The 22,664-nt window shown below is 35.8% G+C and overlaps 1 protein-coding gene across 2 annotated transcripts in view; it reads left to right on the top strand.

Annotated features, from left to right (window-relative positions):
- The window catches only part of EFL1 (elongation factor like GTPase 1), a 93,053-nt gene that overhangs the window by 29,729 nt on the left and 40,660 nt on the right, over positions 1–22,664 (top strand). For both annotated transcript variants that reach the window (XM_026121292.2, XM_026121293.2), the window contains exon 15: positions 1,604–1,739. In XM_026121292.2, the coding sequence (XP_025977077.2) occupies positions 1,604–1,739 (136 nt within the window). The remainder of the gene's footprint in view (positions 1–1,603; positions 1,740–22,664) is intronic.

Here is a 22,664-nt window from a genome sequence, read left to right as displayed (position 1 = left end):
GCAAAAATGATGAGTCTCAAGAATTTCAAATGTCTGGTGTGTGGTCTTTGTTTAGAGGCAAAGATGTTTTGCTGACTGGAATGAGTCCCTCCACACTGCCAGTGGATTGTCATCTCTCAGTGGGAAACTGTGCCCTGTCTTGTTTTCTTATTAGAATAGACTGTTTCCAGAAATATGTTCCCTGAATAGCGTGTAAGAAGTTTTTGAAGTGCTGAGGGAAAAGCCTACTACTTTTTCCAGATTTTTAATTTTTTTTAGATAAATCAGTGGATTTTTTTTAAAGAGCTAAATGCATAGATAAGCTGTGTCAAGATTGTTTCGTATTGAACAAAAATTCAGTTTCTTATTTTTCAAGCAGTTACTATTACTGCTTTACTTGGTTCTAGGTAACATCAGTGAAACATTACATTTTTTTTCCCGCATAAATGGTTTGATTTATATTAGAAAAGTTTGACTTTAAACCTTTCTACATAGATATTGCATAAGGATTCTCCCAGTTTTTTCTCTTCTGGAAAAACAGAAGGTACATACCAAGCACCTATTGGAGTAAGTGGGAGGCAGTCCTGAAATATATCCTACATCAGTGTATTCTTGTAGAAAACATTTTTTGAGCTGAATGCAATTGCTTGGCCTTTGCTTATTTTTAAACATGTCATTAAGCTGTCATATATCTGTGAATTGATTCGGAGTGCTGTTTTTTTTGGTTGTTTTAAGTTGCGGCTGACTTCAGCTGAAGTTAGATTTGATATTGTTTGGTATTTTTGAAGTATTTTAGACCATAATAGTTGAATCTAAGTACCCCAAAGCAGATGCCACTTACTTAAAAGCGGAGTTTGTTAGCAAGGCATGTGGTGAAGCATCTCTTACTTTGTTGTTTATTATTACTTCCTTACGCTGTATAAATAAAATTTGGGCTGAAATTTTGAAAACAGTGTGAAACTTCTTCAGCCCAATAAAAATTTCTTCAAGATTTTATGTCCTACTACAGACTCCCTTTTTTTCTCAGAACTCTACCTGCTAAAAAGTAAATTCTTGTATCTTGTTTCAAAGTAAGGTTCAAGTTTGTGACTATGGAGATACATTCTGCTTCTGAAGATTCAGCTGATTGTACCAATAAAGTCATTACAAACCTTAATATTGCCAAAACAATTACCAGTAAATCCAGCACCTGTGCACTTCAATACAGAGAAAACCTTGTGTAGAAAAAATAATTGCCTTTGGAGAACAGGAGGGAGCATAATGGTATTGTGTAAATGGTCTTAAATGTTTCGAGATAGTGATTGTGGAAGTTCATCCATTACTTACAAAATTATTTTAAAAATTTGTTTTACCAGTAACAATGAATAGGAGCTAAGAGTAAGATTAAGAGCTAAAAATTAACAAAGAAGGCATTCTTATATTCGTAATAACATTTCCTCCTTTCTCACAAAATAGGGTTTTTGGAAGGAAAGAAGGAGTTTTTGTTAGTTTTGAACATTAATTTTTGAAATGAAAATGCTTTAGGATGTATTCCTTAGTTTTGGAATGCAAGGAGTTTTTCAGGAAGAGGTTTTGTCACTACTAAGTGATCAGTGTCCAACACCGGTTGTTTTACTCTGTGTAGCTGTCATCCCAGTGTTCTGCTGCAGATGATCTGCCATTAGTGCCTCATATGACTTGCTGTACATTGGAGAATCTCTATTTGCTCATGGGAAGAGAACTTGAAGATCTTGAAGAAGTACCTGCAGGAAATGTTCTAGGTAAGATTCAACTAATATTTAATTTCCTAGAGATTGAAATCCTTACATCATCCAAAATATACCAGAATTGTTTTGATACGATTAATGATAAGCAAACATAGCTTAAATCTGTGAATATTTTAAGGTATGCTGCATATGCAGAAAAAAGGAAGGTAATCTAATTAAACTGTGTTGATTTTTGTGACCTTTGGATTGTGAGGAGGGAAAAAATTAATGAGTAGGAGAAAACTAGGGATTGCACTAGCCTCATTTACTGTTATCTTTAGTTTGGAGTACTGCCAGGTAAGCATCACCGGCAGGAATTGCCAGAGGCGGCAGTAAGATATAAAATTTCATAAACTGCCAGAATTAAAAATATTTTCCCAACAGTGGAATCTCTATAGTCTGACTTTTCTAGTGATGTGGATAATTGTAGTTTTATTAATGAATCTGCTTGAACTCTGGTGGTAAAAATTACTTCTTTTATGTCTGTGGCGAACTCTGAACTTTATCCACATGTGTGTTTCTGAATGATAAAGAAGTCATCCTAATCATTGAGTTATGCTCTTTGTGCCAGACTTGGACCTGTTTTGCTCTAATAGCAATAGTTAATGGCATTTGTTGCTGGTTTTTTTCATTTTTCTTTTTTAACATCAAAAGCAGTATTAATAATTTAGAAAGTGCAAACTTTAGAAGTTACTTGGTTCTTTTTGTTAGTCTTTGTTTTATGGATGAAAATGTGTGAACTACAACAAAACTTAAGTTTTTTTGTATCTATACTCTGATTCCTAGAAAGCTGAATGAATGTTTTTCCTTAGTATGTATGTGTGGGTTTAAAATACATACAAGCAATTTTCCAAGTTTAAGTGCATACTTCACTGAAGTTTTAAAAAGTTAAAAGCTTATATGTAGATTTATACTATTTACATGTGGAAAATGTTCTAGGCAGTAAAAGCAATTAATGAAATTATTTCATGGTCCCAGGCTAAGTAACTTCCCGGAGACTGCAGAATTCACAGTATTACAGTAGAAAACTTGGAAGAAACTTGAGAAAAATGCCCATTTGATTGTTAGGCAAAATGATTCTCTAAATATGGAATTTATAAATACAAGATACAAAAATTTCATTACAAGTAAATAGGTAAAGTAAGATAAATAATTAAAATGGCCAGATTTGGTGATAGTTTGTACATGAACATCTCTAGAAGCCATTATTTGCCCGTTCCTCATAAACTGTGGGAAATACAGTTAACCCTCTGAATGTTTAGAGCTTTTCTGGAAATGTAAAATAATCTCTTAATGTTTTGGTCAATATCCTCTAAAGTGTTGAAGAAACATTTTCAGAAAAATGTTACAATTTTGGGCAATGTTCAAAAAAAAAAAAAAAAAAAAAAAAAAAAGAAGAGTGCAGTTTTGGCCAAAGTAGAATGTTGCATTGGAAACAGCTCTTGCTGTGTTCTGCAGATATAGTTCTGATTTGTTCCTAATCTTGGTTAGATTTAGATTTAGAATTGGGACTAATGTGACTGTAAGGTTTAGAATAGGACAGTTTGAGCCAGAAGGACTAGTTTGTTTTGAAATTTTCCAGTAAATACGATGACTGCTGATAGCAGTATGTCATTGTGGGTTTTGTTGTTTGTTTTGTTTTCTTAATGGTATTTGGATTCCTGCTATTTTTTGTGAACTGTGACAAGATATAAGAGAAGTAGCAATGGTAGATTCAGAATGACTGATGTATTTCACATATTCTGAAGGAGAAAGCTGAGTTTGAGCAGTTAGAGATTCTAGTTCATGTATTAGTCCACGATTTTAAAAACCAAGTTCTGTGAAAGAATGGGTGTGTGTTTTCCTGGCATTATTTCTTAATGGATATATATAAAACTGCATTGAATCACAGAATAGTTGGTGTTGGAAGGGACCTCTGGAGACTGTCTGGTCCAACCCCTGTGCTCAAGCAGGGTCAGCTAGAGCAGGTTGCGCAGGACTGTCTTCTGTCAGGTTTTGAGCATCTCCAAGGATGGAGGCTCTACCACCTCTCTGGGCAGTCTGTTCCAGTGTTCAACCACCCTCATTGTGGGAAAAGTCTTTTCCTGTGTTCAGAAGAACTTCCTGTGAATTTGTGCCCTTTGCCTCTTATCCTGTCGCTGGGCACCACTGAGAAGAGTCTGGCTCTGTCTTCTTTACACCCTCCCTTCTCTTAGGGATCCCCCTCAGTCTTCTCTTCTCTAGGATAAACAATCCCAGGTCTCGCAGCCTCTGTGTGAGAGATGCTCCAATCCCTCCATGCTATGTTATATTAACTAGGTTTGTCAAAGGAAGCACAGCCATGAAGTTGACAGGTAGACTGAGCACTTGGTCATGGGAGATACTCTGCTTTATCGCTTCTCTGACTTCTGGGACAAGTTGGAAGAGATGATACCCGTTCCAGTGCTTGTGGAAGACCAAAACTATAATTGATTTGAATTCTGGTGTATTTTAGTAAAAAATATAAATAGATGTACTCTCTCAGGATTGGATTTTGTTAATCCAGGCAGTTCATCATGCTGGTTCCAGTTAGCATGTCCCTGGCATTCAGACCATAAGCAGTTGGTGGATGTGAGTTTTATTTGTAACCCTAGTATGTTAGGATTCTGAATTAGACCTTGCTCCTGTCTGGATGCCCAAGTTGACCCTTTTCAGTATTAAAAAAGTAGCAAATATCATATATTCTGTTTACTTCAAAGGACAAAATATGATTAAAAGTCTGAAAGGAATAACCACTCTTCAAAAAAAAAAATCCTCTTTATGCTTGCAGAATAATAAATAAAAAATATTTCTGTTGCTGCCTGCTGTGGAGAAAAATATATCATGAGAATTATATCGCCTAATTAATGTAAAGAGTTGTACCAAATTTTAAGAAGTGCTTTTGTAACCAGTTAAATCTACCAAAAAGTTGTGAGGCGTGTTCCCTGCATAGTGAGGCCTAGTCATAGCCACCATATTAGTCAAGTAATAAAAAAGTTCTAAATGGTGACACAAGATTGGTCATATTTAAAGGAATTCACTAAAACTTCAAGCTTAGATTTGGCACGCAGAGCTCATAGCCAAACTATGTCTGGTATTTCACCTTTTTAGTATACTGTTCTCTGATATCTTCATATGTTGACAGACATGTTTTTGTTTTTACCTAGAGCATACAAGCTCAAGTTTGTTTCCCTTCCTCCTTCCCTTCCTCCTCTTTTCTTTTCTTTTTTTTTTTTTTAATCTGGTATTTAATAGAGCATTTTTAGGACTAAAAGACCTTTTAGTTCTTTTGTTTTTTTCCATCTCCCCGTAACATGCATTGTTAATCTACATAGATTCAAGGAACACCTTTTCTGATTTGATGTACCACATTCAGGAGAAAATGCAGTACCCTCATATAAAGCATTCTGTAAAAACTGGTGATGCAAGGCTTTTATTATTCCAGTTAGTAGCAGTGACTTGTGCTTCAAAGGCCATTTATCTTCTGGCTTCAAAGCATACTGCAGTGATTTCTCTCCAGCCATATAAGGAAATTATTGTAGATTATCTAGTAAATTAAGTAAGCTTTTCTGAAAGCTTAGTAGTTTTACTCAGTGTAATTAAATTATTGCCAGATGGAATACACAATTAATCATGACTGCCTGCTTCCACTCTTAAAACTCATAGTATAATTTTTTCAGGTTTTTTTTGCTATTATTTATAGATTGTTTCTTACAAGCAGAATCTCTGCTTGGCCCTAATGAGCAGCCTTTATACCGTTTATTCTGGTTTATTCTAAGGTGTAATGATCAAAGAAATGGCTTGATATCTAAGTTGTATTAGTGAAGATAACAAGAGTTCATCCCTTGGTCCTTGCATTCCATTAATATTTCCTTAAATTACTAATTTCCTCATAGTTGTTAAACAATCTGAGAAGCTCATAGTGAAATATTGTAAGAGGAAGGGATAATGAAGCATATGATCTTTGAACTGCGAAGCTGTCCCAAAGAAGACACAAAAACAGTCAGAGCTGAAAAACAGTGCTGCATCCCTGCCTAATGTGCATAGCCATTTTAGGAAGCTTTAGAAGGTTATTTCCTGGTAGTATTCTGAGTTCCTGGAAGTTAGAGTGAGACTTCGCTTTACTTTTTCTTAATTTGTATGGGAAGCTTGCGGCCAAAATATTTTGTCAAAACTGTTTATCAAAAACTCTTGAGCAAGATGTCAATTTCCATTAATATGGCAAAATCAAAGTACTGCCTTCTTCCACATACCTGTTTATAATTTACAATTTCACTTCTTTGCAAACTATGTGGCTGCTATATCTTTTTTTACAGTCCTTGGGTAGGAGGTGAGATATTACTTAAATTTAAAAAACAAGTGGAAACATTCTTGGGGATCAAGGATAATAAAGTCTTCATAATAAATCTTTTAAAACTTATTTGTCAGAATACTCTAAGAAAAGAGTAAGATTCCTGCCTCTGACAAAAGCATCTGGTTTATAGAATTTATTATTTACAAGACCTATTGATTTGTCCACTCCGGGAACAGCAAAGGAGTAGGCGAACAAGGTGCCTTCTGAGGAAAGTGAGCACTGTCTTGTTTTCCAGACTTTTTTTTCCTGCACTTCTGCTAGAGGCCCTGTGCCAGCAGACAGAAAGTTATACTTGGTAACTGGTACTACAAGTTCTGCTTGGTACTGCTTTGAATGAACAGACACCTTGGGGGAGGAGAATGTAGTTAATGGAGCAGCAGATAAGGTTATAATAGACTAGCTATGTGCCCTTGGGTTTCCAGTGATACATGTATTTAGTTGAAACTGCTCACTGAAAAACATGGTGGAAATTGAAACGGGCTATGAAAAATATCTTGAAGTTTAATTAGGAAAAATGTTAAGTGCTGATACAAAAATAAATTTTGTGTCTCAATGTACTGTTTCAGGAGTTAGAAGCAAAGAGAGGGGGCTGCCACTGACTGCAAGCAATGTAGATTTCTAATGGAAGTTTTATAAACTCTTTAGCTATTGTTTGAAAATACTATATTGCCTTTTAGTTGTTGTTTTTCAAGAAGAAATTGATTTTCTTTTCTAATTTTTTTAAAGGGCAGGATAGTTTTGTGCTAATTCTGGTATTTTCTTCTCCTTTTTTTGTTTATGTAGGGTCATTTCTACTTCAGCATCGAAGATCCCTTTGGCCTGCCTACTTCTTTCTTTAAGTGTCCTTTTTAAGGAATAGCTTTTAAAATGTTCATCTGCAGAAAGCATGCTCCAAAGCTTTCAGTGTCTCAAGCCTTTCCAGAGAATTGTTGTAAGGCTGTTTTGTTGCTATTGAACAGGTACAGGACTAGCTTAGTCCTGGTCTAAACAGGTTGGTTAGCTCATTGGAGTGCTGTAATGCGCCAGAGCCCAAACTGCCCGAGTCTGTAAGGTGGCCATTTTATCTTCTAAACACATTGCTTTGAGTAGTTCATTTTCTTAAAACATTCTCTAGACAAAGCATTATGGCTCTCTGTTGTCTTCAATACGCTTTTTGATGCCCTTTCTCAGTTTCTGTTAAGCCCCGAATGGTAGACTAAGAAAGCAAAGAAGGATGGGAAGTATCAGCAATACCAGCTCAAAGTTGCTTCTCTTGTCCTGGAGCCCTCCTCTCTTTCTCTAAGGTATGTTGCTTTTTAAGAGCTGTAGAAGTTCTGTCAGGAAGCTGGTACTTGTCTGTGATAGACAGATTTTTCCGGTCTAGCAGGGGGAATAATTACCTTGTGTTAGCCTTGTCTGCTGTAGAATAGGAAAAGACCAAGCTGTGACAATTCCTGATGGGCAAGTTCCCCCTTTGTGTCTCTAAGCTAAGTAACATGGAGATTGTTAGTAGCACAAAAGACAGGTAATCAGAATAGGTGAATAGTTGCTTGTTTTGAATATTTTGCTTTTGTAGGTGTTTGGTATTCATTTTTTGCTTTTAAATAAAGAATATAAGGTAAAAGTTTGAAAATTGCAAAGGTATTGGAATTAGGGAAGACTTAACACTTTGTGCGTTTTACAGATTAACTTGACTTCTGTTAAAGGACTAAATGAGTGTATTTGCTGGGGGAGAGAAATCAAGGTTTCCTTTGATCTCATCCTTGTTTATTTGCTTGTTTATGTAAATGCCCTAAACTGTCTGCCTAGTCACTTCAGGCAGGGTTTTCTTTTCCTTGGTTTTATTTTTTTAACTGAGGTTTAATCATCCTTTCTTATTGTTCCATGATAATCTGACTTTTATATTACAACGTGATAATTTTAGATAATTAAAAAACAAAGCCACAGCCTCTGTCTTGAATCAAAGGTGATGTGAAATAATTACTGAAATATTTTGATTGAAGAAAATTACTTGGAGCAAGCTAATGCTTTACTCCCACAATATAGTAGACTGAATCCTGCAAGTATACACGATTACTTAAATATTTAGCTTAGTTTTGAAGATTAAGAAGCAGAAGGGAAGCAAACAGGCATCCTCCCTAGAAGTTCATGTTTTCAAAGATAAATCTTCTGCTGTGCACAGAGACCACAAGCAACTATAGCTATGACTAGTTTTATCGCTGGTGATGTATTTGTATGCAATTTTACATGTACTTTTGAGAGTGAAACAGTATCAACTGCAGATATAAAATGTTTTCCAGATGAAATAAGGTCTATCTTGGAGAACTTTGTTTCAAATCTCAATATGAATCTATAGGAAGTTTTTTTTTTTTTTTTTTCTTCCATAAGAAGTTAAATGCATGCTTTTTTTGTCAACACACCACTCTTGACTGTTCTTGATATGATTAAGTGATCTTTTGGGTGACAGAAGGTTTGGATGTTTTTTTGAGGAGCCCTTTGGTTCTGTCCTTGCATTTCTAATATCTCACAAGCTGTTCCTCAGCTCATGAACAAAAAGTGCTCTCAAATTACCCTTTTGTTCAGTGAAAGGCAGACATAAGAACAGTCTATCTGTTCTACTCTGTTCATTAAGCTCTGGGCCTTGGAATGCACCTAGTATCAGCTAAATAGGGTGAACAGGTTAATGTGTTGAAAATAAGTTGTTTGATAGTTAAGCTTAATGTTGGGTTCCATTCAAGTAGTTAGAATTTCACAGGATTTAGTCAAAAAAAGGTCTAGAACTCCTTCAGTGATTTGCTATGTATGAATATTTTGCCTCAGTTGCCTTCTTCTGTGGAAGGAGAATGAATAATAATTCCCTGATATAGATAGTAGGAAAGCTCAAGGAGTCTTAATTTATAAAATATTCTTAAAATAGACTTGTGTTGCATTTCTGTTTACGTTTCTCTAAGATTGCCTCAGGACTTCTCTGCTTTTATAGGTTATAGAGATTTTTTTACTTGAGCTTCTTTTAGAGAACTGAGTGGACTGATGAAAGTGGAGCTATCAGTATCGTATGTCCGATTTCTGTGGGAGAGGTTTAGCAAAGGAAATGACTTGTGGAATTTCCATAAAATGACCAGAAGCTGCACGTTTCAGCCACTTAGTTCCATCGCCACGTCTGTTCAGCCGAAAACACTTTAGTTTTAAGCATGAAGTCAAGTGGAAAGTAGCTGCGCACTTTTCATTTGACTCTTTATCAAAGTTGTACTATTACAGATAAACTTTGAAAAACAAGTATATTCCAGAATTTTGTGGAGCTTCATATTTTTTTGCAGTGACTTTGATGACATAAACACTGAAAAATATAGACCTTTAAAACTGCACATTACAATTGAAATTGATTAGCATATGCAAGCTATTTAATAACGATGCAAACTGAAATTTTAGAATGCAATGCCAAAAAATCTTTGCTTGAGGTAAATGTATGGGTTACATTAGACTATTTCCAATTTAAACCATATGCAAATAATGATTGATAGAGAAAAATGTAATTGGCTGATAAACTTCATGAAGCTTAATACTGAATCAGTATGGTCTTCCAGATAAAGCTTGATATGGTGCTTGCATATTGCATGTAGTTACCATTATTTTTAAGAATGTGTCGAAGGTTTATTGTATTTCAACTCAATGTTTAGCCGTTATTCCTGCATTTTTAAGGATTTCAAATGAAAGAATGAAATTATCAGGTAGACTGCTGTTGTCCTTGAGCTAAAGTCTCTAGTCTAGGAATCAGCCTGAAAGAAGGTTTCTGGTGGAACCAAATTCTGAGTATGGCATATGGTATTATAAAGATCATCGCAGTACATGAAGCAGCAAGATTTTTACTGAAAACAAGCAGAGTACAGTACAGCGCAGTGAAAATTCTTTGAGAATAAGTTGATAATTGGAGCATAATCCATGTAGTACACAGGATGGGCTATTTCTTTTAGATTGCAAAAAACCTGAAATCGTGGATCAGATGTACGTGCAGATGTGTACAAGTAGTTAAATTTAATCCTTGGGTTAATATATGAGAGTTCTTTTTTCTTTTTTTTTTTCCCCAAGCCCAGCCTGATAATTTATAAAAACATCTGCTTTTGATATTGAGGAAGTAACTTCAAAAAATACATTGCCAACCTTATCTTAACTGAAATATAGGCGATGTAGGTATTTGGCATGATTCAGTTGCATGACAAATTGTGTAAAAATAAAAATACATCCATTAAAAAAAAAAGGTTTGGCTGACAAAATGTACTTGTAGGAGTTGGAGTGTTTTGCTGTGCTTTTAGTTCCAGAAGTTCAATTGAGTTTGTTTCAATTCCTGGTTGTAAACACTTCATGTTCCTCTGCTGAGTTGCCGGTTACTGGGAAAGATGATGACATAATCTGATGTCGGGCAATTATGATCAGCCCCTCTCTAGAAGAGAACGATCGTCATGTTCCATAGTAGTTTATAGGCAGATGCAGGAAATGGCTTGTTTCTCTGCATTGTGCTCGTAGCAACTGCGTACCATGCAGCAGGTCTGAACTCCAACCTCCCTGTGGTCTTCAGCTCTGAGAGTCCTGGGACCAAGTGCCCTGTCTTGCAAACCGTCCACCTACTCACCCTTGTGGCAGAGCTTGCCTCCTGTGCATCCTTCTGCTCTGACTTAAGGCCATATGGACTTTTGTACTGGCTTCGCCTGCCTTGTGGTTATGCTGACGCCGTACTGTCTTATTGAAAGCAGTGTTACCATATTTGTAAATTCTAGCTAGGTATATCGAAATCATGCTTAAATTCCAGGTATAGAAGTACTCTGTGCTCTCCTGCATCGAATGGGACAATTCTGTATGGTCGCCTAATCTTTATCTCAAAATTAGTAGAGATACCGTTTTGTGCTCACCTTTTGAGAACTGTCAGAATACCCAGCTTGAAAGAAAATGTTGTCTCATGGACCTAGATGATCACATGAGTCTATACATTATCTTGAAAATACTATCCTTTTTTTGTCCTGAAGGAGAGAAACAGTACTTAAATGTTTAAATACAAAGGCTTTCTGACTGTCTCATGTTTTTCAGTGACACTGATTGACACTGACCTGCTGATCTAGCGTCATGCAAAGAGCAAGCTAGTGTAACTGCCCCACTCTTGAAAGATTTGTGTGTCCTGCTTTGCTACAACAAAAACTAACAGAGCGAGGAGCTTGGCATAGCCGGGCCTCTGACTGCCCAAATACGTTGGGGTATTGGAGAAACTTAGGTTCTTGCCTGGGCTCTGCCCTCTTGTTAGGCTACCACGCATGGTACTGCAGGTTCCTGCTGCCATGCCCGTATCTTCTCCAGATGTGTTATGTTTGAGAGGAAGTGAACCTCTGGTGTGAATTCATTGATCTGTAGTTTAATAATCTCAGTACCTCTTACTAGTGCTTAGCTTCTCTTAAAAAAAAAAAAAAAAAAAAAAAAAAAAAAAAACTATAAATGCCAGTTGTAAAAAGTTAATTGATTTATTTTGGATCTTGTATGCAGTCCATGTGAGCTCTTCTGTTTGCCAAGTTGTATTAGATATTGTTTAACAAACTATCAAAGACTAATAATGCAGGTACACAAATAAAAAAATTAACAGTAACATTTTTTTCTTTCTAATTTTTTTGTTTATGAAAGATATGTGGAAGCAGTACTTATTACATCCTTTCATGAATGAAGAAAATATTGCTTCTGTGCCAGTAGGGAAAATGATAGCTTAAAGTAAAATAGCACTAAAAGTTCCACAAAGGAAATCATTATAGACAACTTTTATATGTTTTCAGTTATATTCCTATGTTAAGAATGTTTTTATCTCAGTTAAAACTGCCTCTATCACACAAATAAATATTTTGAAGCATTAAGGAGTCTATTCTGGAGAAAGCAAGAGGAATTGGGGAAGGCTGATTTGCTTGTTCCCGTGTAAGAATATATAGCTATATTTTTTCTTTTAAAAAACAGACGAGGGAAAAGTACAAATACAGGAAAAGAATCATTTTGTAACACTTGTTTTGATATTTTTATGGTTGAGGAGCATAAAAAGAACTTAGTGGGTGATCCTCAAAGTGACAAAGGAAAAATTAGAAGGTGATATATGAGGAGAAAATAAATGGGGATCACAAGTTACGATTGAGCAAGCACATGCCCTCCAGATGCACATGATAGCTTCCTGTTTTTCCTACTTTTGTTAAAAATGTTTGGCCTGGAATTTATTTTTCTTGCTGCTGTCCTTCAATTGAAAGAAAAAAAAAATTTTTTGTACTTCTATCCAAAAGAGAAAAAAGAGGTTTTAGTAACAAAAATGGTTGTTGGAGATGGTGCAAAAATTTTTTTAAGCAGGCAGAAAGCAGTAGTGTTTTCTGTGATGGTATCAGGTACAGATGAAAGGCCAAGGATTCCAGTGTTGAGATTCCTGATTCTTATTCTTAAGTAACTAAAGCTAATGGCTGAGGAAAAACAAAGGAACATGTTTCTGAAAATAGTGTTGGCAGTACTTGAAAAGAATGTTCATTGACTGCTAAGTTTCTACATAAATGAATGATTTTTTTGTTGATAGAGATTGTTCTGGAATAAGTAATTGAAGGATCATGAAGTGATACTTTTTTGTTCAATAGAATAAAACAATCTTAAATGCATGTTGCCCGTGTGCATACTCACACATGTTAAAAATGACATGAATCATAAAATTGAGATGTTTACTGCTTTTTATTCATAAGTATCACAGCAATGGCTGATGTTTGTTAACATACAGAAATCAGATATTTCTTAGAGCTGCCTATATGACCATTGAAGTGCTTTTTGTATTTTGTCGAATACTTTTGGAAGAAAAGCTTTTCGCCTACTATTACATTTACAGTACTTCAGTGTAATGCTCCTAGGAAGCTAGGTGATTTCCCAAATATTTTCATATGCAGTTAGCAATGTGAATATTGAGTGCTCCATCAAATTAAAAGCATTTGTTTCTTTAATTTATCAAATGATTTTAATAAAAGGAGAAATCTGGAAGTTATTCCTCTTGTGAGCTCACGATGGACTGACTTCCTGTATAACCAACCTCTGTGTACCTTAATTTTTCTGTAATGCTTATCTTCCCATGCAACGTTCTTTCAAGTTTTCATTATTTTTAAAGCATGTACAGGATTTTTAAAATGTAAATAATATGATAGGGAAACTCTAGGTGATTATAGTTTTATCCTTCTGGATTACTTTGCATCTTTCTAAAGATAGGTGCAATACAGTTGCAGTTAGCATGAAGATCTGGTATAAAATAAGTATAGCTAACCTCATTAGAAGGTGTCTAACAAGCATTTTATTCCTTTAGGACTTCATCGAACAATTTAGGAGCTTTTAATAAGCAGCCTCTGTTAAGAGCAAAGAGCAGCTGCAAGCAGCGATGCCATTTTAAAGGCCCAGAATGGCTTTCTAGGACTGATGCCAACTAGCAAGCATTACCACCTTCTGTGAAAGCCCTAGGAACAGTCCTGCTGTTGCACCAGCCTTTTATTTCTGTGCAAACATTTGGTGGGCTAATTTCACTCTCTGAATCAGTAATGCGATTATAGAAAGTAGCCGGCTTGAAGTGATTCCAGCTGCATGGGCTGTCTCAGCTCAGTGTGGATCAGTGAACACAGGAGGGCAGTCTTTCTCAAGATTGTTACTGAAATTAGGGGAAGACTGAATGAAACAAAGAAAACTGAAACCTTTGTCTTCAGTTTTGTTAACATTTTTATTGCTAACTGCCACGTTATCACTCTGTAAAAAAAATCTTGCATTTTTAACTGATGTATAATAAGCTAGCATTATTCAGGGAAAGGTATATATAATTGAATAGATTTCGTATGGCATTTATCCATGAACTGTTGTGCTTACCTGAAATTACTGTGTCTATATTAACCTCCTACCCAATCAGTGTTTTATGAAAAGTTGAATTGTTGAAAATTTGAATATGTTCAAGTTTTTTCTTTGAGCCAAAGGAATAATCGTTGATATATTGTTTGAGCCTGTCTGGCCTTTTTCAGTGCTGGATACCGAAACCATTTTCTTAACTGTATTTTTGCTGCAGTGTAGTTAGTCCCTGTGCAGTTGCTGCTCTTTGCTGTGCGTGGTTCCAGCAGGCAGGCTGAGTAACCTGGGTTGCTTACTGGGCAATGGAACATAACATGGTGCACAGCTAATACACTGATTTCAAATGTGCTTCATCATGTCTACTAATCGTATTTGTGATTTCATTTCAGGGAATTTGAATTGACAAAGTTGATTGCAAAAGAAATAAGGGATTCGTCACGTTGTTTTTGAACCAGTAACAACATATCACTAGAGCATAGAACACTGGAGAAGAAAAAATATGACATGTCTTTGGTCAGAGATGTAATACTGTGAGATTTGTGACTTGTTATGGCAATGATATTGCCATAACTAGAATTTTGGGGGAAAAATACTTTGAATGGTTTATAGTTTCCTTATGAGAGTTTCCTAGTGTTTTTAAATTTACTTAAGCTTTTAAATTGCCTTTTGAGTAGCTTTATTTTTTCTTTTGTTGTGAGGATAGGCTCTTTTAAAACTAGAAGAAAAAATCATAAGCCTAGTAATTTTTTGTGAAGAAATGCACTTCTGAATTTTGTTGTGCCTCGGGAATGTCCTCCACCCCCCAGTTATACCAGGCAGTATTCTAGACTCTGTGCTCTAATTTTCAGGGATTTATTGTGAGGTCTTAAAAATGTATTTAGTCCCACTAGTGGAAGATAAGTTTTCTGTGGTATTCTAAAAATAGAGTTGTGTAAGATGACTTAAAATAAAATCATATTACTTTTCGCCTGGCCAAATGCCTTGAAATTTGCTTTTGATCACTTAGATTATAATGTTGAAAGATTAAAATATTTAACTTTTTGAAAAAATGAAATAATAAAACATTCGGTATCAGTTTTTAGAGTAATTTGTAATTATTTATCATCTGTAGAATCTGAGCTTTCATGAAGATGAAAATTGAATTTCTAGATAATCTTCCAAACATGAAGCAAGTGTGGCTGATTCTTCAGGGTTTGCATGTAGGTAGCCTCAGTGACTGCTGATGCTTGAGTTTTCCCAAATAGTACCGAAGCGAGAACTGCCCAGACTTGTCAGTGCTCATTGTTGCTACTTATATGCCTGTGGGCAGCGGTGAGACTAACAAGAATGGGGACAATTTTGTACCGCTGCTGCTTGAAGAAGCTCACAGCACAGCAGCAGGCATGTGCTATGGAGCTGCTTGATAGAAAAGAGCTAGAAACAGACTGAAAAGAGGGTTTGAGGTGCAGGCAGTCTTCCCCGTTTATCATCTTCCTCTTTGCCCCAGAAAGAGGTGACTTTTGGACTTGGGACTTCAAATTTATTAGCTGCTAATTATTACACAAAGATACCTTACTAAAACTGTACCCGGGATGAGAATTCAGAGCGAGAGTTAGAGGAGTCCCACTCCCTTTCCTTGTCTAACAGTCTGAGGCTGGAGAATTGACTTACATAGTCATTGCCCTGGGCAGCCTTTCAAAAGCTAACCGTTTGTGGGTTTGGGTCCCTGGTAATAGCTGGCTTATCTCCAAAATCTCCACGTCTTTCTTGTGAGTATGCAGTTGGGTATGATTTTTTCGAGTCCGTTTATAATGATAGGATTTGTCCCTCTATGAAATTGAGTATATCCATGCATGAAAAAAGGGAGAACATTTATCTGTAGAAACAACTGTATTTATTACTTGGCCAGTACTGTAAGAAATTTCCTTTAGATTAGGAGCACGAGAATGTTAAAGTTGCTCGTTTCACCAGTGTAAAATGGTAACAATGGAAGCCTTAAGTAATAGGAGTTTTCAGAGAACTGGATGAACTTTGCACATCCATAGTATTTTAGGAGGGATTTTTTTTTCTAATGTGCTGACATATGTCAGTGATGATTTTGAGGATATACATCAAAGTTTCATTTGAAGAAGCTGAAAACTATACCCCCCAGTCTACTTATAAAAGTCACTTTGAGATTTTTTTTTTGATCCAGTAGTACCCTGTTCTGATGTAGATGACTGAGTGAGCCAGCAAGCGTTTATAATTTGAGGAATTTGTTTTTAATGTTCAGCTCTCAACAGAGGTGAAAATTGTCTGATTTAATAAGGGTCTGTATCTAGATTATATAAAGGAATCTCTCATCCCTCTGCACAAAGTGATATTAGGATTGTTCTCCTACTTCTGAATTAAACTGGAGAATTCCCTTTGCAGAAGTAGTTTGCTATACGTCTTTTTAAAATTTAAGAAAGGTATTCTAGAGGAATTTCATTTCCTCTGTTCCATGTGGCCGCGGGTTTTCTGAGATTAAAACTATGAACCTGCAGAGTCATTTCAGAAATACATACAAAAATAATCACTTCAAGCACAGGCTTTAAGTTGGGTATAACTTAATGTATCCAAATTAGGGACTGTATATACAAGTTTTCCATAAAGAATTATTGGTTTGAGATTGTTTGCGAGTAGTGTTAGGAATCTTATATTTGAAATTCAGGCTGTGCTGTATGTCTTTGTCCAAGAATTAACATTTCTGTTGCCCAGGTATATGGATAGAACTTTTGAATCAGATTTCAAATTTACTACTTGCATATACAAATATAAAACTTTGTTCAGTGAACGCTGGGTAGCTGTGGTCTTTGTAAATATTTCTGACTACAGACTTCCACAGAAGATTAACACACAGAAAACCAATTCTAGTATAGGAGAATTAACCTAGGAAATACCTTACTTTCACTGGTTTAAACATGATGATTTTAGCAACCATAGTTGAACAATTAACCATCTGTATTTTAGTGAGTATGGCACACTTAAGGGTATAGGGAACACAGTCTTGTGTCTGGAGAGTGTCAGATTTCTAAACAGAATGGGGTGGGGAGGGAGGCCATAATCAACAATAAATTATTATATTGGTATATCTGTCCATTTACCATTCCAAAAAGTGTTCTAATGCAAATATGTCAGTGTTGAATTCTGAAAGATTTCTGAACAGAATAAATAGCTGAAAAAATAGCAGGATACACAATTTCTTTAAGCTAGTTCAGTCAATTCAGTCTGATTTGTTGTTGTTCAGTGCTAGTCATTATCTTAATAAAGTGTTTTTTTCCGGCGTGGATACTAAAGAGCAGCAGAACTTCCATATGACAATGTTTGTGTGGTGTGGTGGCACTGACGTCAGTGGAGCTACGCAAATATGTTTGAATATGTTGCATGTACAGCAATTCAGAAATAAAAAGACACCATAGATCAAATCTGCTTATGAATATGTGCAATTACCAAAGCAGAAATGAAATAAAATCCATCAAGATTAAAAAGTTCTGTAGTGTTATGTACGGAAAATACATTTGTCATGTTACTGTGATGGTGCTCTTTCATCAGACAGGGACATGTTTGAAAAGAAGTCTGTGGTTTTAATCAGCTGGCTATCCTTCATCTGTTCTGGTCAGAAATAGTTCAGTTTTTATCAGATGAATTAAGCTTTTCAGTTTCCTCGCAAAGGTGGTCAACTGATGTACTAAAAGGTAGCTATAAAATGTAAATATTTGTCATAGTATCAAGCCATATTATACTTCTGAGCAAATTCTCCCTCCTCCCAAAACTAAACAAAAGTGTAATTGGCTGTATCAAAGGTGTCTTTAACCTGGACTTTTAGTAAAGTGTGGAACTGCAAAGACATGCAGAACTTTTTTTTTTTTTTTAAATAAAGTTTACTTTAAACTATCAGTTCAGATAACTTCTATTTTCTTTATTTTAGAGAGGTATTTTAGATGTGTGTGCATCTCAGTTTCTAACATAGGTGTTCTTTTGCCATGCTTCGTTTACAGTGCTGCTTCTTTATGCTGTTTCAGTTTCAAGCAGGACGATGTGCTTTTCCCAACATATCTTTTAAATAACACAAGTCACCTGCCTGGATAATCATATCAAAGGCATAAAATATTTTCACTTTGAATTCTGATATTTGTACTAAAATATACCACAGGTAATTTTGGGGGGGAGTAGGAAGTTGGATCTAGAAATTACAATTTAGTCATCTCAACATGTTATCCTCTCTGCCCTAAAGGAGGCAATGAATGAATGGTGGAGAAAAGTAGTTTTTCTATAGGCAGAATTGGTTTTGTTGGTTAAATCTAGTTTGTCGCTGTTTTTACATAGTTTGTGCCTTCTGACTAGTTTCTCTAATATTTTACCTTTTTCAGCTCTTGTCATAGCAGAATTTTTCTCTGTATATGGGCCTTTCTAGCAATTTAAAATTTACAAGTCCTTGAACTTATGAAGTTTGCTATTTCCATTTTAATCACTTGTTGAAGGCTATGCAAAATTGAAACTCCTTTAAATGATTCTGATTGCGTAAGGCTTCTTTACATCTTTATGCTTTAAATAAACCTCTTGCAAACAAAGTAGTTCTGAAGCAAAAAAAAAGAAAAAAGAAAAAGGGGGGGCTTTTCTTTGCTTTTTGCTGAAAAGGTAGAGCTTAGTGCCTGTTTCTCAATACAAGTGCATGAGTGTCTTTGATAAGGATTATATTTTGAGTATCAAATGGTCTCCTAGAATGTTTTTAGATGTCTGGACTAAAATTCAGGAGTTGCTATTTTTGAATGGTGTATCTGGAGAAAAATTACAAATTACTACAGAGCCGATCAAAAAAGTTCATAAAGTTCATAAGGGTGTGGATGTCCACAGTGACTTCTGTTCCTGACTGTTAAGGCCAATGGGCTAATAATGATGATTGTGGACTGTAAGAAGCTTAAAAACTTAAACGCTGCTGCAGTTAAGTGTTTTGCTTATTTCCATTGAATTAATTTTTCCCATTATGAAAATTTAGAGGGATTTGTTGGACTGTATTTTAATTTAACATGATGAGGAAGTCCTTGATTAATAATATTGCACTAAATGAATTTAACAGTGATTTTAAAATCAACACTGTGTATGGGGGCTTGAGGTTTTTTTTTGCTTGTTTTTAGAATAATTATCATTCCTTAACAAACCAGATTAGTTAAAGTAGTAATATAAATTTCCAAATATTTCTTGACTACAAAGGAGAGAGGAACCAGGTAACTTGTTTTATCCTGTAAACTATTTTCTAATTCCCATTTAATGTAAAGCCAGAAGGCACTGTTTTTCATACAATTTTAAGATGTCTAGTTACTTCAGTTCTGGGTAAAGGTACGGATACCACACTTTCAATATATTCAAAACTTTGGATTATTGTTCTGATGTGCATTTCTTCATGCATAAAATCCACTAATGTTTTGACTCTAAATAAAATAAAGCTGCCTGAGCACTCTGAAAGCCAAAAGTCTTCAATCAGTCTGGCACCTACTCTTCCTCATTAGCTCATCTTAGAAATAATGTATTGATTTCAGAGGCCATATAACATTGGCTAAAGGCACTGTCATTAAAAGATGGTGTTTAGCTGCTTTCTCTTTTATTTGATACTTCCCTTGTCCAGAGAAAAACTACTATTGTATATGAGAGAGAGATGGAAAAACTCTCCTCTCTGGATATTTCTTTAACTTTCATCTGTCTACACTATTTGCCTTCTACCCAAAGTAATAACCAGACTGTGAAAATTTGTCCTAAGTTCTGTCAGCCTGTCTCTGGAGTGTTAACACAACTCTGAAATCCTCCCTTTTTCTCCCCAACCTTAGGTTTTTGCTGCAGATTTCCCCTTTCTCACTGCCTTTTCATCTGTTACTCTTTCAACCTCAGCTTTTCTTTTTGATTACCTTGGTTATCCAATGTTGATAAAATAGCATCAGTGAGAATATTTTAGTAAATCACAACCTAAAGCAAATTCAAAAACTCTTCTAACTGGCATATTTCATGCAATACGAACCACTAATCCATGAAGACGATTTATTTGAATGTGTTTTAAATTCCTGCTAGGACACTTCCTAGTCTTAGCCAGGCTGTCTGTGTAATGGAGAGAGAGCCATATACACGCTTTCGCACCCGCACGTGAAGAAGTGTTTATCTTAATGAGTAATAGATGTAGTGCTCGCAATATGCAGCGGTCTTGCAATAAATACCATCCGTGGTTGTGCAACGCCTCTACTTCTACATTTGAACTAGCCACAAAAGCCTTTTATTACTTTATATGTTTCTCTCTTGCTTCCATGGTCCCTTGTCACCAAGATTTCTTCAAGGAGTTCAGAAGAAGAGGGAAGGGGTTTTAGTGAAGGCAAGGCAGTGTTAGTGAGAAAGACCAGTTTTAAATTAATTTTGCACCCAACTCCACTGTACTTGAACACAGTTGCAGAGAATTGAAATCCTGTTTATAAAAAAAAAAAATGGGAATGTTACAGGTCAAGAGATTCTTAATAAAGGTGATGTTTTAGTTAGTTGCTAGATATTTTTCTGAGATTTTGATGTTGTTTCATGCTTCACATTAAACTGCAAAAGTGTTGTGAGGGTTGTTTGCCCTGTAAGAAGGCTGTGAGTCATAAGGTTGGCTTTGCCTGGCTTGTGAACTGTGGGGGGGAGTTAAGGCAGAGCTATATTTAGGAGTATCAACTGATGTCAAAGTCTGTGGAGCACTGCTAAACAACAGTGTTAAAGGGGCAGCATTGGACAGTTTAGACTGAAAGGTTAGATTGTGTATAGTTGTTTAGTAAATCATTAGAAAAGCCAATATTTACTAAAAATACTATTCTATAAGGATTGCAACCCAAGCAATGTAAGTTTCATTTATACTTATCTATTGATAGCTAGTCCAATTTCACTGTCTAAGCTATATGAATTGAAAATAGCAAACATATACCAAACAAAATAGCAAGCATACGTAAAACTTCTAGTTTCTCCTTACAGGTTTTACAATCTACGTTTCTGAGAATGTATTATTTATAAAGATTTGTTTAATTCTGGTTATGGAGAGATAAAGGTAATGTTTGAGGGGCTGTTACTTCTGGGTTTTTGGCTTAAGATGAAGAACAGCTGCTGACTTGACTATTTTTTAAAATGTTGGCTTTGATACCTGGAACCAAATTTAGGTAATTTTTTGCAGATAATAAAGACAAAAATAAATACTGCTCTTTGCCAATCCTTTTTGGTCCTTACTATCAAGTTCTCTTCAGTGAGGTCTGCTATGGATCTGGGCAAAACTCAAGTCACTATTTTTAAAAAATGAGAGGCTCCATTTTCCAAAGCTGCTCTTCAGTCATAGAAGTCGTGGACTCTGGCTTGTGTTTTTTGTGGGGTTCTGTGCTTGGTAAGTGTCCCTTGTACATATATGTTTTGGTAGATAGTTCACCTAATTCGATGGTGAGTTTTTTTGTATCACCATCTGTGTTTCTGAGCCTGTTTGTGTAAGGAAGGTAGTGAGACGCCATTAGAAAAAACATAATGAATATAAGGACCTCATCTGAAACTTGAGTGAAAGCTTTTCCTTTCACAGTGGAGAGATTTCTGTCATCCTAATGGTTTTGAAGTGGTCACACTTTTTCAAAGGCACTTGTTTAAGCCCAGTCTTGTTGACTTGAATGTAAGCAGACCTGAATCAACACAGCGTACTCCTGAAAAAAGCATGCTCTGAATGTATGAATTATGCAATTGATTAGGTTAATATATTGAGGATAAATCAATTTATTTGCCATGCTCAATTTATGCTTCAGAGGGTAAAGTATTGTCACTGCCAACTTTGATAGAAGTCTGTCTCAGTTGCTAATCGGATTTCTGAAATACGTTATTGAGCAACAAATACTTATTTAAATACTTGGTGTTTTCCAAGTATCACATGTTAAGATTTGTGTAAATAATATATTATGCAATATTAAAGTATTGGGTCAAACATTGTCTGTCGCATGACTGTGAACCCATTAATCAAAAAGACGACATGAACCTGCTGGCAATTCCTGTTGCATCAGTTATTGTATTTAAATATCAACAATGAGATTCTTCAGACTGTTTCCCCCTTCTTTAGTCTGCTGGTGCTGTCGAGGGCAAGGAACTTGAAGGCACGTTTGAGAAATTCTGAATGACAACCCATGTGATTTAGTGACGCAAAGAGTTGTGTTTTGAGAAGCATTCAAAACAGGAGCTGAAACGTATGGAATCGCGGTGGTTAAAACTTTCAGATCTTCTCCACAGCAAACTAATTGCTTTGTGACGTGTTCAAAAATCAAGTTCTTTGAGCAGTGGTACTAACAAAGCCGAGATTCCTGTGGACCGGTGTCCTTAAAATCCTCAGCTTGGCCCGAGCTACGCCTCTCCAGGAGCCGTGTGTGTCCCCACTGGCCGGTCAGCACGCGCACGCTGGTTGCCAGACAGCTGCTTCCAAGCAGAATATATAACGATCATGTTTTGCCTGCCCTTTTTTAGTGAGCTCACCAATTTTGGTCTCTTTTCTGTTCTTAGCCATTAATTTTATATAACTTGTGGAAACAGAACTTTATCTGACCAGAGGGTGCTCTCACCCTGTTAAGCTTAGTGGAACCTGACCCATGTGTTTAAAAGTGGTTGAGGGGAGAACATGTGATTACATAAGTCACTTTTACTTTGGAAATGAGACTAAAAACATACTCCATTTCTAAGGGTTTCTTTTGAATAAATAATCCCATCAGGAAGTATGACAG

Source organism: Dromaius novaehollandiae, chromosome 10 (genome assembly GCF_036370855.1).
Source record: "Dromaius novaehollandiae isolate bDroNov1 chromosome 10, bDroNov1.hap1, whole genome shotgun sequence".
In the NCBI taxonomy this organism is placed as follows: Eukaryota; Metazoa; Chordata; class Aves; order Casuariiformes; family Dromaiidae; genus Dromaius; species Dromaius novaehollandiae.
The sequence above is the reverse complement of the archived record's forward strand: the minus strand, read 5'-3'. Positions and strand labels throughout refer to the sequence as shown.